Below are 17,358 nucleotides of genomic sequence, written 5' to 3'. Positions count from 1 at the left end.
CTCCATATATTTTTAATAAATATGTATGTATATTATTACTATATCTATTAGATTCCAGTTCCTTTTCGAACTAGTTCTCCAAAAGCTCTAGAACAGAATTATTTATATACATACTTGTTCAGGCTTTTCGATATATACTGCATTGTATATATATCTAATATTATATACTATTTCTATCTCTAATAGATTTGAGTTCCTTTTAGAGCCCGTTTTAAATAGCTCATCGATTGATTGATTGTTTTTCTACTTACCATAGCAAGCTACTTGATTGGATACACAATTATTTCTACATTTTGTAGTCTGACTTTATCGGTTTTCAATCGTTTTCTGGTTTTGCGTTGCGTATTTCTTGTTATTAACTCTCACTTGGGCACAAATCCTTTTCAAATTGGTTTCAAAAACTATATATTTCTTCCATGAAGTATCGCCAAACTATCGGTAGTCCTGCATCACAGTTTATAGAGAGTAGAGTCTAGTTGATAGTTTCTTTCCTACAGCTGGAACTATCTATAACAAATTCTGCTGCCAGCAATGGATCATTTACCCTTACCATATTGTACATATATATAGATGTTCTTTCAGTTAAAGCTATAACTATAGCAAGTTTACATTTTACAGGGTATTTGCCAGTTTGTTTAATTCTCCACGATTTGTATGGCGTCTTGTACCAATTTGCTCAACATTTTCTTTTGCACGTTTTCATTTTTTTTTATTTTCTATTTTTTTGTGTGGCAAGGTGCTCCATATCTGTATGCGTATGTGTGTGTGTGTTTGTGTGTGTTTATTTATGTTTGATTGGTTTTTATTTGTGTGGCTTTGGTATTTGGACATTTGGTTGGCTTTTAATTACCGCTGTTGCTGCTGATCAGTTTTGTTTGTGGAACGCCTCTCCCTCGCCCACATGTGGTTGGCTGCGAGCCGCCGCACCACGCCCCCTTTTTGCGTCCACGCCAAACGTTTGCCTTCGCTTTTCCTTTTATTTGTCGTGCGACAAATTTGTCAAAAAATTGTTTGACATTTGGCAGTTGGTGGGGGCGTGGCACAGGGGCAAAAGGGCGATAGATGCATTTTCATAGATACGAGTCGATTGGTTGGTTGACTCCAGTTGCTGTCGTTGTCGCTGTTGTTGTTGTTGTTGTTGTCGCATTGATAGGCTAATTTAATTAAGTTGCTGCTGTTGCTGTTGATGTTGCTGTTGCTGCAATCACCTGTCCATTGCGATTAAGCTTCAATCAAGCGTTAACAATTTTAATTAAATTATTTCGAAATGCAATTATAAATGTTCGTCATGCATAAATTGTGTTATTCATTTATTTAATAAATAACTCTGTGCTGAGTATTCGCCCCCTCAACATCAACCCCTCAACAGCCTCCCCCCCCTTACTCGCCCCACTGAGTGCCTCAACTGCAGTTGGCTCCGATTGTTTTTACATTTTGAATAAATAATCACAACGTAGGCAAAAAATGAATTTCATAAATTGCCAGCAACAGAAGCAACAAAAGCAAAAAAAAAAAAAAAAAAGAAAGAGTAAAGCGTAAAGCGTAAATATGTCTGTCAGGACAACGGCTGCTCATGTCCTGCTGCTGCTGCTGCTGCTGCTGTTGTCGTCATCGTCAATCTGTCACATTTGTTAAATGCTACAATTAATCCCCCAAGCGCGTCAACCTGCTCTGCCCCGTATGCACCTATTATTATCCTGATGCGTGCGCATCCTGTCCATCATTCTTCATCTTTCATCCTTCATTCCGCATCCTGCATACTGCATCCTGCATCCTGCTCATTCCACGATTCATTCTCTAATAATAATTAAACTCCATAACTTTATATTTCATTTGTAGCGGTTCACTTCTTCTTTGCAAATGCTATCGATTAGTTATCGATATGAGTTTGTTATTATTGTTATAACATTTTTTCTTGTTATCGTTAGCTCTATTTTCAATCAAACTTCGTTATTTCCTTTCCTCAATCTCCCTATCCAGCAGTATTTGCATTTATCGATAGCACAAATTATCGATTAAATATATTATTATTTACTTATTGTCTCTTACATCAATTAAAAGCAATCATCGCCACTTTATTGAACCCATTTAATCAATCTTTTGTTATCGATAATTATCGATTCTGCAGTTTCTGCTCGTCTACCAAATTAGCTCCCATTTGGATTGTGTGTGGCACATGTGGGTGTTTTTCATGCGCTTGCTCCACTGTGCGACAGTGGGACGAAGCAAGGACAACAGCCATCACCTGCAATCACCTGCTGCAATTCAATTCAATTAACGCGACGGTTAAAAGCTCTGCGCAATTAGCTTTACTCTTGTTACACGCTGCAGCGCATGGGCCGGTGGAGGCGGGGCGTGCTGGGCAGCGAGGGGGGCGAGGGTTTAAAAACATTTTTGCTGATCTTTGCAGTAAGTTGGCAAATTGCCTGCCAGCCAATCGAGCGACTGCAGCCAACACACACACACACACACACACACGCACACACAGAGAGAGCTGTCAACTGTTGGCTTTTGTCTTACGCACACACACACGAAAATACTCGCATGTGTGTGTGTGTCTGTGCACATTGACTGTAAAACTGCTGCTGAGCCTTTTGGTCATGTTGACAAGCAGACCGCTCGCTCGCTCGTTCGCTCGCCTTGCCAAACAACTTCCCCTACCCCACGTCTCATTCGCCCTCTCTCTCGCTCTCTCTCGCTTTGTTGCTCTGCAAATCCATTTACACAAAACCGCCCACCCCCCTGGCAGCCGCTGGTCTTGTGCAGTTTACGCTTCTGTTGTCGCTTTTTGCAATAGCTTATCCCAGTTGAATTTTATTGTTTGTACACAGTTGCCGGGGTCATGGCGGAAGACAGAGAGAGAGAAAGAGAGAGAGAGAGAGAGCGAGCGAGCAAGACAGAGATAGAGAGAGAGAGAGGGAGAGAGGGGAAGCAGCTCATACGCACGTGTTGCCACCTGTCCACTGCCATTTGCAGTGGCATTTGCATGTGTTTGCTTACTCTCTCTTTCCCGCTCTCTTTCCCTCTCCCTCTCACTCAGTCTTGCTCTGTCTCTGTGTGCAGAGAGGAAACCTTTTATGACAATTAAAACATAATTGACGGTCAACATTAATAAACCAGGCAACAGGCATTCATACACACACACACACACACACATACATACACACACACACACATATATATATAGAGGCAGCCAGGTGTGCAGCTAACAAGATTGCAATTGAACTTTTAGGCAAGCATGTGAACGCAGCAGTCGTAGCAGGGGGTGGTGGAGATTGCCTAGCTAATGGCAGACAGCCGTAAGCCGCACCTCTCTCTCTCTCTCTCTCTCTCTCCCACTCACTCTACCGCTCTCTTTCACTCTAGCCATTTTACTCAAATCAACGGGCCATTTTGTGTTAGTTAAAAATTCTTTTTGTGCACAACCAACACACATAAACACACACACATATATACATAAACACACACGAGGCACACAACAGGCAAAAGAAAAAGCTAGCAGAAAAAAAGAGAGTAAATGCGCCCAAAAACTAAAAACAATTCCGCAGCAACACGACGCTGTTCCAAACACACGCCCCCGTCCCCCGCCTCTGCCCCCACCTGGGCAATTGGCAAATGAAAATTTCTGTTACACTTTCGCAAATCGAGTTAGGCAGGGGGAGAGGTGTGGGGGGTGCACAGGTGTGAAAGATTTTGGTTGTTTCGCTGATCTACAGTCTCTATTTAACAGCTAACTGTTACAGGTTGCCCTCGGTATAGGGTACTGCAAATATGCCAATAAGTATGCTACACTGTGAAGAGATAGAGGAATGAAAGAAAGAGAGGCGGATAGAAAGAGAGTGAGTAATAGAAAGACAGAAGGCGGAGACAAATAGAAATGAAGGGAGAAAGAAATATCTATAGTGAAATAGAGAAGAAATAGAGAAAGGGGGATACTGGGATAAGGAGAAAGAAACCTACAGAGAGAAAAGGATACAGTGCAGAGAGAGGGAGAGAGAGAAATCAAAATGGAGAAAGCGAAATAGACAAAGTGGGAGAGAGTTGTTGATAGAAAGATATATGCAGATCAAAAGAGGTAAAGAGACATACAGAAAGTTGTAGAGAAAAAGGGAAGGACACAGGGAGAGTGAATATATAAGGAGACTGAGAAATAGAGAGAAAGAAACATAGCGGTGTAGAGAATTATATACAGAGATACAGCACTAATTCCAATCATACTCATATGGATTAACTTTGGAGAAGATCTAGAATATACCTGATGTGTAAATACCTCATATTACATTTTCATATTACAGGGTATTCGGCTTACATGTAACCCGATATGGCAATAGTTTTTGGTTTACTGTTTTGTTTTGTTTATTAATTCGCATTTAAAGTTGATTGATGAACGCGACGCGTAATCAGTGAGCAAGAAGAGGGAAGAGGGAAGAGGGAAGGGCCAATGCGTAGCTGCACTATAAACTGCAGTTTTTTTTTAAGGCCAATTGGTGTAGGTGTGTGAGTGTGAGTGTGTGTGCGTGTTGGGTTTTTGGGGCTTTGGGCTGTCAAAAGTGCGCACAAAATTGTTGCCGGCGGCTTAAATGTCCCCAAAAACCAACAGAAACAAAAAGCGTGTGGGGGGAGGGGGTTGTTACAGGGGCGCACCAAGGGCTGATAAAGTAAGGGCTGTGTGTCACATACAGACAGCGGCGGCTGCTTATAAAATTTTGAACGAAATTGAAATTACGCTAATTGTTTGTGCTGGCCCAAAAACAACAACAAACGGCAACAACAATTGGCATGCGTGTGTGTGAGTGAGTGTGCAACCTACAGCCAACACTTGCTTCGTTATCTCACACACACACACACACACATACACATGAGCACTCGCACACATTTGAACACACTCGCGCGCGCGCTCACACACCCCAAAAGGCAAAAACAATTAGCGAATTTGATGCGCAAATCCTCGTTACAAATCTAACGGTTGCTCAGGGGCGGAACTAAAAAGGGGGGCAAGCAGGCATGGCAGCGGCATGTGTATGCTACGGCAATAGCAATAGCAATAGCAATCGCAATCGCAATTGCAGCTACAGCTGCAGTTGCAGTTGCAGTTGCAGTTGCTGCAGTAGCAGCCATTGCAGTTATAGCTAATTAATAGACTTACGCGCTAGTCGCTGGGACTCTGTGTACACCTACATACATCACCGAACCGTCCCCTCCTCCAGCTACGCCCCATCTATACAAAGCGCCTGTGCTCGCCCTTCTCGCTCCTCCTGCTCCGCCTGCTCCTTTTATGCTGCTGCGGGGAGGCTGGGCATTGCAATTGGCAGACGCGTTTTGATTTTCGCGTCCAGTTTTCGTGCTGCCAAAGTTTGTCAGCTGTGTGTGCGTGTACGTGAGTGTATGTTGTGTGTTTGCTAATTAGTAAATCATAATTACTCAACTCTCATTCGCTTATTTACCCGATTCCCAGTGTACACGCTACTCCTCTTACAGTCCAAATACACATATAGCAAATGCAGGCAGCTGAAGGATTTGCCTAAAACAAAAAAAAAAAAGCTTTACATGATTGACAAACAGTATTTAAGCTTTGTAGTTATTCAACTCAACTAGAACACCAATAATGATTCAGTATGATAAATTTTACAATTCGGAAAGGCATTTAAAAGGCTTTTTCATATTTCACATAGTACAGCTAAAGAAAGAACAGAAAATAAAGGGGGAGAGGGAAGGATAATAATAACTGTTGCCTCTGCGCTCGTAGGCGCTGACAAACTAATTACAAACTTAAACCTAAATACCGAAAATGAAAGCTCTAGCAACACAAACAAAAAGTGTGCACCTACACACACACACAGGCACGCACGCACACACACGCACATGCAAGCAAACGGCAGTTCCTCTCTGCTCTGCTTGCTAATTATGTGAGCGAGCGTCTGTAAGCCAGCGCAAAAACCACTTCTGCACTTACTCACTGACTCGCTCTCACTCTCACTCTCGCTCTCGTACTCGTACTCTTCTTTTGCTCCTCCTGCTCCTTCTCTGTCTGTTTGTTACTCACTTTGGCACTGGCTCTTGTCGTCGTTTGGCTTTTGCTTACATATGTAATTAAATTGCTCAATTAAAATTGCACACCCTTTTGATTATCGCTGGCGCAGTTTTTGACTCGTGCGTGTGTTTGTGTGTGTGTATGCGTGTGTGTGTGTGTGTGGTGGTAACTTTTATTAATCAGTAAAAATCGTTTACCAAAAAATGAAAGAGCAGCAGCAGCAACAACAGCAACTGTAGGTAAAGCTCAGTGAAAACCAAAGCCAGCGATAGGCATGACAATGATGAAAATCATGATGATGATGATGATGATACAAGTATTAATAATGTTGTCTCTTGCTTGGTCCGCCACACAATTGCCCAGAATTTTACAAGTTTCTTTTGTGCTGCCCACGCTGGACTTGCGGCACTCTCTCTCACTCTCCTTCCCGTTCTCGATGTCCCTCCATTGCTCTTCCTCGCACTTTTGGATGGTTCGCTCTCACTCTAGCTAGTAGCTACACATGCCTACATTGCAGACGCCTACGCCAGCTGGGCGCGAGCAAAGGCGCGCGCGCTGTCAGGACGACGACTGCCGTTAAATCAACACCATTTCGTAAATTAAAAGTGGCCCAGCGAAGCGACGACTACAGCAGTAGCAGTAGCGGAAGCGGCAGCAGTGGCAACAGCGCAGCCAGCAGCGACGCTACGTTCATATTAACTGTATTTACAATTATATGTTTGTAGGTATGACTTTGTGTTCTGCTGTCTTCTTTATCTCTTCCTTCTGTTTCGACTTGCACTCACGTCCTCTCGAACATGTGTTTAAGAGAGTTATGCATGCATATAACTCTACGTGTGTGTGTGTGTGCGCTCGTCAGTGTCATAGTCGGCATTTATGCACATAATTCCTTTTGCTAGCTGTCGACGTCGGCGTTGCTGCTCCCGGTGCTGCTGCTGCTGCTGTTGGTGCTCTTTGATGTTTGCACAAGTTGGCTGGCAAATTTCTTCTGCTTGCTGCTGCTCCGCTGCTGCTGTTTCTTCTGCTTCTGCTTCTGCTGTCGCTGTCTTTCGCTTACGCAAGTTTTCTGCCAGCGCAAATTCCCAATGGTGCTAATTAGCGGCCGTCGCTGTTGACGTCCGCCTTCGTTGCATACTTTTGTGCTCGCGTCGTATATTTTTTAATTGGCCCCCGCCGCCGTTGTTGTTGTTGCTGCTGCTGCTGCTGCTGCTGTGGCTGTTGCTCGTTTGTTTTGCGGTTGATGTTGTTGTTGTTGTTATTGCTGTTGGCAGTCGTTAGCTAAATGTGGTTTGTAAATTTGATTGAATTTGCTTTTGATTGTAGTTGTTTGGGGGCGGGCGCGAGCTTCTGCATACGTAGCCAGTTTTGAAGTGCGAGCCAGCTCAATTCTGACTAATAACTAATCAGATTCATTTGAACTGATTTATTTAATTGAATCAGTTAATTGAAATTAGCCTGTCGTGAGTTTGGCAAATAATTATCGGAACAAGTTCATTTCAACACTTTTCTCCCATCAAATGGCAGCTAGTTCGTCTTCTTCTTCTGCTTCAATAACCCTTTGACTGTTTTGTTGTTATTCTCAATTGTCTAATTGCATGTTAAATATATTTTTGGTAGCTTGTGCACAATTTTGTGCTGCTGCAGCAGAGTTGATGCCAGCCGCTTGTGGACAAGCCACGCCTCTGCCGCCGCCGCCGACCCCGGTCCAACGGTTAATTTCTGTTTGGGTGCCAAGCAACTATTTGCATTTGCTCAAGTCTAATTGCAAATATGTTTTAGCAAAGGATACGGGCAGTAGGTCAACGGAAGTATGCGGGCAAAGTAGGCCTATGAGTCAACTCACTCAACACACTTACTCAACACACTTATTCAACACACTCACTCACTCACACACGCACGCTAGGTCACTCACTTACTACCTCACTTCTTCACTTCGTTTGCCGCTCTCATCCTCTCAATAACTTACGCACAGCATATGCGGCTCTCCCACTCTGCCGAGCAGCCATATTTACTCTTTGTACTTGCAAAAGAAATTGTACTAATGGAATTATTTCATGTTTTCCTTTTCTTTTTACTTTTCTTACCACTGCGGCACGTCGCATTTCGTTTTGTTTTGTTTGTCGTTTTGATTTGCTTTCGTTTTGGTTTGTTTTTGGCTTTCGTTTTGTTTTTTTTATGATTACTTTTTTTTTTTTCTTTTTTACTATTTTGCCTCCTTTTCTTACGAGCGCGCTGTGCAAATAACTCAACGTTCGACGTTCGAGGTTCGACCCGTCGCCGCTGCTGCTGCTGCTGCTGCTGCTGCTCCTTGGTGTTTCATCTTGCGTTGCGCTCTCGCTCGCTCTCACACGCTCTCGTTCTCTAAGCGACTATGTCGACTGCGAAATCAAAGCAAAGCAAAACATAGCATACAATATAAGCGTCGCTGTTGACGTTGCGGTCGGCGCAGCAGCCGCTAAAGCGAGCAAGAAATAAAAAAAATTAAAAAAAGAAAACGGAAAACTTTTTTGTTTTCCTTTGGGGCGTTTCAAATAATTTTTGACTGATTGAATTATTAATAAAATTGATCGAAATGCAAAGAGAGGCGACGTCGCTGCAGCCGCCGCTGGTCAACAGAAATAATGTTGATTGAATTAAGTACTTTAAAGCTTATTGGCCGAGCTAAGAGAGCGAGAGAGGGCAGATAAGTTGTAGTTGTTGTTGTCCATGTTGAGTGAGAGTATTTGATGTTACTGCTATGAAAGCTTCTTACGATTGGCCACTTACCGAAAGAGAAACGTACACGCACACACACACTTACTCACACATATGTAAGAATATATTCATGCGTGCCAGAATGTGGCAGCATTTAATTAACACAAATTTCCATTAATATATATCAATTACAGTTGACTTAATTTTTAGGTAATTGATGCAACAACAATAAAAGGCTGGCTAATTGCATCGCTGGCTTTTTCCCCACTCTCTTTCTCTCTGTCTCTCTCACTCTATCTGCCTCGCTTGTGTGTGTGTGTGTTCATTGAGTGACATGTAAATGTATTATTTTTTTTGTTCTGCTTGTGGCCAGGCGACATATGCGTCGATAACGTTATTGTTATCGCTAGACGTTTGTACACTTCACTTCCTTTGGTCGCAAAGCTAATCAATCATGTTAATTAGCTGAACACATTTGAGTGCTAACTGACAAATGTGAGTATTCCATTTGGTGTCTTCTTCTTCTGGCCTGTGTGTCCACAGTTTAACATTTGTCGGGTTGTCACAAAATGCACATTAAGCAAGAAAACAATTTTGCTGATATTCGCGTCAGTCTTATTTATGTTCACAAAATTTTTTCCACAATTTGCTGATACCCAAAACAGAAAAAAAAAAATGGGCCTGAACTGTTGACCGCGGCAGTGCGCTTCTTTTTTTTTTTGTCGTTGGGTGCACAGCGGAAGGAAGTGGATGAGGGGGAAGGAGTGCGTGTGGGGCTGGCCGTGGGCAGGGAAGTTGGAATGAGGCAAAGTGAATTAAATATTTACATAAATTTTTAAAAATCAAAAATTAAATAATAAAAATCAAGACAAAAACGAGGCGCAGAATGACGCACGGTACATGCCACGCCCCCAGATGGCAGATGGCAGATAGCAGCTGCCACGAGGCGGCCAGCCTCAGTGGGTGGCATGCGACCAATTGGCTTTTTATTAATTAATTTATTTGAGCTGCTGCTACAGCTGCTGTTGCTGTTGTTGCTGTTGTTGCTGTTATTGCTGTTGCATTGCAATTTCAGCTGCATTTTCATTCATTTACTTGGCTTTTTTTTTTCGTGATTATTTAATTGTTTTTGCTGTTATTAATATTAAATATTTATTTTGCAATTCTATTTAATTTGCAATTTATAATTGCATTTTGATTGAGCGCCACGCCTCACGCCACGCCACGCCACGCCCCGCCAACACATTGTGGCTCTCCATCAATTTAATTGGCCTTTTCGCTGCTGCCGCGCAAAAAACTAGGCAACACTTTATTTCATTGCCTACTTTTTAGCGCGGCGGCTGCATCAATTCACAGTTATTCGATAATTGATCAACGACAAATCGATTTAAGTGCCTTTTTATGCCCTGAACTCCAAATGGGAAATGGTATTCGGGGTAGAATGGTTATATGAAAATGCAGGAGCACGAATATATAAAATATATAAAATATATGAAATATACATAAATAAATATCATTAATAGCCGTATATTCGAATATTCGCAGAGCTTAGGGTATCTCCTATTCGAGCAGCCCCGACTGCTGCATTCTAACTTGTTTACCGTTCGACTGTTGCAGCAGTTGAGTTGGGCCTTGAAATGCATTTATTTACAGTTGGCAAAAGTTTTGCTAGCTACAAATATATTGCAGCAGTGTTGCCACTGTGTGGCTCATGCCAGCAGTCTGGCAGCATTGGATAATGTCAGCATACTTACTATGAGTTGAGGAACCTCTGATACGAGCAATGGCTGTTTCTCTCAGCTCCCTATGATTCTATTACTAGAACTCATCGAAATGTTCTTCTCTGAACCAGTTCATAACGGTTCACATTCAGTTTTATTCAAACGTAGAGCCAATTCAGTTAAGCGCGAATTCACATGGATAAGAGACAGCTGGACCGAGCAGCCACCGACTGACCCAGCCCCAGCAGCCCACCCCAGCCCCAGCAGCCCACCCACAGCGCAAGCTCCACTTTGTTGCCCCGTGACAATCAAAATTAAAATGAGTGGTTTATTAAAATTTAAACGCTTCACTTTGCGCCCGCAAAAAGCATATATATATATTTTTTTTTTAACTTGGTCCGAAATGAAAATGAAGGACAATGCAGATGAGCGGGGTGTGGAAGGGAAGGAGTGCGAGGAGTCTGGACAAGGACGAACTGAAGAATGCAGAGGAGAATGAGAATGAGAATGAAGAAAATGAAGAGGCAGAGGCAGAGGCAGAGGCAGAGGTAGTGGCAGAGGCAGAGGACGCGAATGAGGCCGACGTAGTCGTCGTCATTGTTGGCTTTGGCTTTGGCTTTGGCTTTGGCTACTTTGATGTATTTTCATATTCCACAGAGACGAGCCGAACGCACGTTGGCTGCCAAATGAGGGCGCGGCAAGGTGTGGGGGTATGGGTGTATGAGGGGGTGTGGAGTGTGGGTAACAGGAAGCGTACTGTTGCAACGTACTGGGTGGCTCTGGGTGGTTAAAAGCATATGAAAGCCAGGCTGTTATTTGGTCAGCGAATGTTGACGTCGACGTCGACGTCGACGCCGAAGCCGACGTCGACTTCTGCAAGAGCCTTAACGTTTGTCTCTGACATTTAAACGTTGATTGATTTTGCTTGCTGGCAGCTACTTAAGTTCCCTTACCATACCACGCCCACCCCACCTCACTCCACACACACACACACACTGATAGACTCAACCCCTTCAGTCGCTGTAGCTCAATGTTTTATTTGCCTTTATTTTAATTACATTGATTTTGATTAAACGCGCGCGCGGCACATTGTTTGCCCTCTCGCTCGCTCACTCTCCCTCTCTCTCCCTCGCTCTGTCTCTCTCTCTCTCGTTCTACTTCTCTGTCTCTATTTGCACATCATTAAAATTGTAAAAATATTAAATGGCAAAACAAAAAACTAAGACAAACACGAATGCAGCACAAATTCAGACATGGCCAGCGTTTCAAGGGATTCTTTTTCGTATTTTTCATCATTGGGGATTTTTCCGGGGAGCGAATAGAATTTCGTATGCTCTTTGAAGATGGAGCGCACCGAAAGGGAGTCAAGTATTCGAATATAGAATTGAGTACAATCCATTATAATCGATAACGTTAGCTGACAATCAAAGTATATCGATAGTTATTAAAATATATTTTGATTAATTAGTAAAATGTATCGATCATTTAATAACAATGCATCGATTGTAGTCTAGTAGCTGCTAATAATATAAATCAATATAATTTCAAAATCGATAGTACTTTGATTATTTCCATGTTATCGATATTTATTGTTGTTCGAGCATTTAATAAAATATATCAGCAGTAGCAAATTACAATTGATCGATAACATATCGATTGACTATTTGGTATTACTAATCGATTGGCCTGTTTTATAATGACAACAATATATTCGATAACATTTGCTGACAAAGCATAACATGTGAAATTACCAATCGATAACAGTTGAGCAGTTGCTGAAAATTAGCGATGGCTACTCCAACTTATGCTTATCGCTCACATTCGATAAATATCGATAGCAATTGAGCGTCACGCATAAATTGTAGACGCTGCAGCATTTTCCTACCTCAGCTAGTCGCTCTCTGCACTTCTCACTTATCACACAACCCAGCCACCCACCCACCTACTGCCACGCCCACACCGAGGCTCTGTGCAGGCAAACAGGGCGAAGAGCTTTAAAATATTCAATTGGCTGATGCTGCCCGCCGCTTTTGCTGCTCATTATTTGTTAAGTGGCTTAATGAAGGCGTCCTTCGTCCTTCGCCCAGCGTCCTGCGTCCTTCGTCCTTCCTCGGCGCTGGAGCAGTCGGCCAGCCCGCCTAGTGGTAAATTGTTTACCATTCGCCCAGTTCTTCCCATTTCCAGTTTGACTTTAATTAAATCGCTTTTTATTATAAAAATGTGTTTGCTTAACTTTTACTCATCAACCTTCTCCCCTCTCTCTCTCTCTTTAGATAAACTGGCAAGCTGTTTTGTTTGCAAGACGGAGGCCTGCCTGCGCACTCGCCCATTGAAGAAGGGGCGTGGCCAGCAATATGCAATCCCAGACGAAACGATACCAGCGGGCGCACGCGTCTGCAACAGCTGCCAATGCAAATCGGTGCGCAATCGCTATCCCAACTGTCCGCTGCCCACGTGCCCCAATCCCAAGGATCGGGCGCAGCGCCTGCGGAACATACCCACACGGCTGTTCGAGCTGGCGCCGGAGCTGCGTGACCCGCTGATGGCCGAGTTCCAGATCAAGCTGCATGCCACACGCTGCTGTTCCGCCTGCCTGATGCGCATACGGCGCAAGCTCGATCCGCTCCTGAATCTCACCGATGAGGAGCGACGTCGCGGCGGCGTTGGCAGCGGCGATGCCAGCGCTGGCGATGAGACCGATGTGAGCACTTCGTCCTGTGATGAGCGCGAGCCAGGCGGCTCGGACACCGCCTCCGTGGAGAGTCCCGAGTATCTGCAGCGGCACAAGTCGCAGCTGAACAAGCAGCAGCAGCAGCAACAACAACAGCAACAGCAACAACAGCAGCAGCAACAGCAGCAACAACAACAGCAACAACAGCAGCAGCAGCAGCAACAGCAGCAGCAGTTGCCACCGCAACAGCAGCAGCTGCCACAGCCGCCGCCAGTACCACAAAAGCCGCAACAGCAACAACAACAACAACAACAACCAGCAGGAGCTGCCAATGTGCGCAGCGTAGCAGACGCATCCGGCGCCGCTTTAACCATTACGCCCACTCGCATGTCCGCCAAGGCAGCCGCAGCAGCAGCAGCAGCTGTTGGTGGCAACGACAGCGAACGCCTGCTGCCGCCAGCATGCCAAGCGCCGAAGAAGCAGAAGACCAGCGAGGAGTACGACTCTTCGGCGACAGAGACGGCGGACGAGGAGAATGAGAATTCGCCAGCGAATCGACAGAGTCCCAAAGTGATCTTCAATGCGGTCTCGCATGCGCATGCCCATCCAGCCCATGGGCATGGCCACGGGCACGGCAATAACAATGTGGCCGGGCTGCAGCCGCCGAATGCCGCATCAGCAGCAGCTGTTGCTCTCACTGCACAGCAACAACAGCAGCAGCAGCAGCAGCAGCAGCCGAATGGACCGATGAGCCAGCGTCGCGAGCCAGTCAATGTGCAGGATTGTGTATTCTCTGTAATTGAGCGACAGCTGAAGCAACAGGCCAAGGGGCCGCAGCTGCCAGGCAACAATCAGGGCAAGCAAGTCAGCCAGCAGCAGCAGCAGCAACAGCAACAGCAGCAGCAGCAGCAACAGCAGCAGCAGGCGCACAATAATTTGGATCGCAAGGAACTGACAATAGTGCGTGAATATCGACAAGATGGCAATGCCTTGCTTAAGCAACAGCAACAACAGCAGCAGCAGCAGCAACAGCAGCAGCAACAATTGCAGCAGCAGCAGCAGCAGCAACAGCCAGCGGGCTTGCCGCATGGCACCTCTGTGCAAAAGTTGAGCTCGCGTCCTGGGCCGCCGTCGAACTCGGTGAATAGCAGTGGCAGCAGCAGCGGCAACAGCAGCAGCAACAACAATGCCAGCAGCAACAACAGCAACAGCAACAACAGCAGCGACAACTTGGCCACTCTGTCTGTAGTCAACTCGCATCTCGCCCCGCATCATGTGCACATGTCACATCCACTGCTGCAGCAGCAACAGCAACAGCAACAGCAACAACAGCAGCAGCAGCAGCAGCAACAGTTGTCGAGCGGCGTGGACAAGGCCACGATTACGCCGGTGTTGAAAAAGAGCGCCATTACGCCGACGCCCCCCGACACGATCATCTACAATGTGTCTGGCAGCCACTTGGCCGCCCAGCACCAGCAGCAGCCACCGGCGCAGTCGGCACCGCCGCCCACGCATACGGTGCACGCGCCACCGGTGCAGCAGCGCTTGCCGCCGGAGCCGGAGCCGCAGACGCTGGACCTGAGCATCAAGAAGACACCGCGCGAGGGCCACTCGCCGCACACGCATCCGCATGCGCACAGCTCGGTGGCGAGCTCTGTGGAGCGGCACCATGGCCCGCCGCCGCCAAGCATGGGCGGTGCGATGAAGCATATTGTGCGCACCTCGTCCATGTACCGGGGCGATGCCTCGATGCCCAGTTTGTCGGTGTCGGGTGCTCCGCCGCCCGCCTCCAGCTATTTGACCTACCAGCAGCTGCACGGCGTGGGCGTGGGTGTGGGCGTGGTGAAGACAGCGCCTGGACCGGCACAGCCGGGCTCGCTGTATGTCCAACCCGTACCTGTACCCATTGGCCAAGGCCAGATGACGCGCCCAACGCCGCCGCCGCCCGCCCAGCCGCAGCCACCGCCGACGCGCGTCTCCAAGCTGCCGCCCAAGCTCAGTCCGCAGCAGCAGCAGCAGCACTTGCACAGCCAGATGCCATCGCCGCAGCAACAGCAGCAGTCGAGTGCCCAACAACAGCAGCAGCAGCAACAGTTGCAGCTAGTCAAAGGCGGCTCCATAACCCACGGCACGCCCGCCAACACCTCGCAGCAGCAGCAACAGCAACAACAGCAGCAGCAGCAGCAGCAACAGCAGCAAATCATTGTCCATGCCGCGCCCTCGTCGCTGCCCAGTCCCAAGTACGAGAGCCTGGTGCGTCAGACGCCGCCTGGCAGCTGCCCGGATACGGGCAAGCATGGCTCGATTACGCAGGGCACGCCCCTCCATCTGCCGCCCCACCACTTGGACAGCAAGCGGGCGTACGACTTCTACAAGAGCTCGCAGCGCTTGAGTCCCGCCCAGGCGCCGCCGCCGCCGCAGCAGTCGTCGCCACAGGCGCCGCCGCCTCAGGGCTACGGCGTGGGCGTTACCGTCGGATCGCCCTACTCGCGCTCGCCGTACAGCGCGGTCGAGCAGGCCTCGGCGCTCAGCTCGAGGCAGATCGTGATCAACGACTACCACACGTCGCAGCAGATGCAGGGCCAGCAGCAGCGCAATGTCTCCCGCGGCAGCAGCAGCGCCGGCGGTGGCGCCGGCTCCGGCTCCGACAAGGAGTCGCCATCGCCACGCAACAGCATCAGCGGCAGCTCAGCTGTCTATCCGGGCTATGAGAAGGAGCCGCAGCCTCGCGGACGACCCGAATATTCCAGTCGCGCCTCACCGGCCGATCATTCCAATAGGTGAGTGCATATCTAGTGATTGACGGACTCACTGACTGATTGACTGATTGACTGACTGATTTGATAAATGATTGAGTTGAAAGTTATCTGAAGCATTGACCGCTTGATTGAGAGCAAATTGATTGATTAATTGTGTGAACTGTTGATTGATTGATTGACAAACAGATTGGTTAATTGACTGATTGATCTAATGACTGATGATTGACATTTTAGATAATTGATTGATTGGCTGACTGACGTTGTCTGATGTGGACTGACTGACCTCTTGCTTGAACGCTCAAGCAATTATTTATTTAGATTGATTGATTAGTGAATGATTGACTGTGATTGACTGACTGGCTGACTGAACGTTAGATAGTTCATCATTGAATACTCGATACTAAATTCTGTCTCTCTCTCTCTCTTTCTCTTTCTCTGCCTGCAGCACACCCAGTCCGCACCGCACTCCGCCGCCCCAGCGCCAGGGCGTCATTCAGCGCCACAACACCGGCTCGAAGCCGCCTTCGCCTGCTGCGCCGCCCCCGAGTCGCATGCACATTGTCACGCCCTACAATTTTCCACCAGGTAAGTGATTGATCAACGTGAATCGCTCTTACTGAATACCGTTTTAATCCTGCCTCGTCTCCATCTCTCTCTCTCTCTCTCTCTCTCTCTCTCTTTTTGAACAGCTGGCCACGATGCCTTGGCCTCGTTTGTGGACGTGGCCGTACAGCAGCCGCAGCTGCCGGTGCCGTCGCAGAAGGATGACAAATTGGCAGTGCCGCAACCGGCGCCACAGCCACAGCCGCCGCCATCGACGCACGGCCAGATAATAACGCATGCGCAAGTTGCTTCCGGCCAGGCGGTGCCGCCAGCTGCACACCATGATCTGCGCTACCGCACCGACTCCCTGGCGAGCTATCATATGGCAGCCGCGGTGCAGCAGCAGCTGGTCCAGCAGCAGTACAGGCACCTGAACACGGCCGCCGCCTACGAGATGCAGCGCCGCATGGAGCAGGTGAAGCGAGACCAGCGCCAGATCAACCACATTGAGCGGGAGCGCGAGATACAGCGGCAGCGCGACCAAGAGCGACAGCGACGCGAGCAGGAGCGCCGCGAACAGGAGCGTGCAGCCGAGGAGCGAGAGCGGGACAGCCGGCGCATGGAGCGCATGCTGGCCGCTGCCGTTGCGCCACCGCCTGGCCATCCGCATGGCCACGCCCACAGTAGCCACAGCCACTACATACGTGGCACGGTGCCCGAGACCGGGCCACCGCGCACCATTCCTGATCGAGAGCGAGATGCGTAAGTAGACCATATCTAGCAATCAATCTGTGAGCTACTTATAATCAATCAGGGAAACCATATCAATCTGTGAATTGCTTTCAATCAATCAGAGAATCAAGCCATATCCATCAATCCGTGAATTTGCTTCAATCAATCAGAGAATCAAGCCATATCAAACAATCCATAAACTGTCTT

General features: G+C 47.2%; 1 protein-coding gene across 2 annotated transcripts in view; it reads left to right on the top strand.

Annotated features, from left to right (window-relative positions):
* LOC6584770 overlaps positions 1-17,358 on the top strand; it is a 63,254-nt gene that overhangs the window by 43,276 nt on the left and 2,620 nt on the right. For both annotated transcript variants that reach the window (XM_044006995.1, XM_044006994.1), the window contains exons 6-8: positions 12,720-15,897; positions 16,322-16,461; positions 16,566-17,181. In XM_044006995.1, coding sequence (XP_043862930.1) covers positions 12,720-15,897; positions 16,322-16,461; positions 16,566-17,181 — 3,934 coding nt within the window. The remainder of the gene's footprint in view (positions 1-12,719; positions 15,898-16,321; positions 16,462-16,565; positions 17,182-17,358) is intronic.

Source organism: Drosophila mojavensis, unplaced genomic scaffold (assembly GCF_018153725.1).
Source record: "Drosophila mojavensis isolate 15081-1352.22 unplaced genomic scaffold, ASM1815372v1 contig_136, whole genome shotgun sequence".
NCBI lineage: Eukaryota > Metazoa > Arthropoda > Insecta > Diptera > Drosophilidae > Drosophila > Drosophila mojavensis.
Note: the sequence above shows the minus strand (reverse complement) of the source record. Positions and strands in the feature narration are given on the sequence as shown.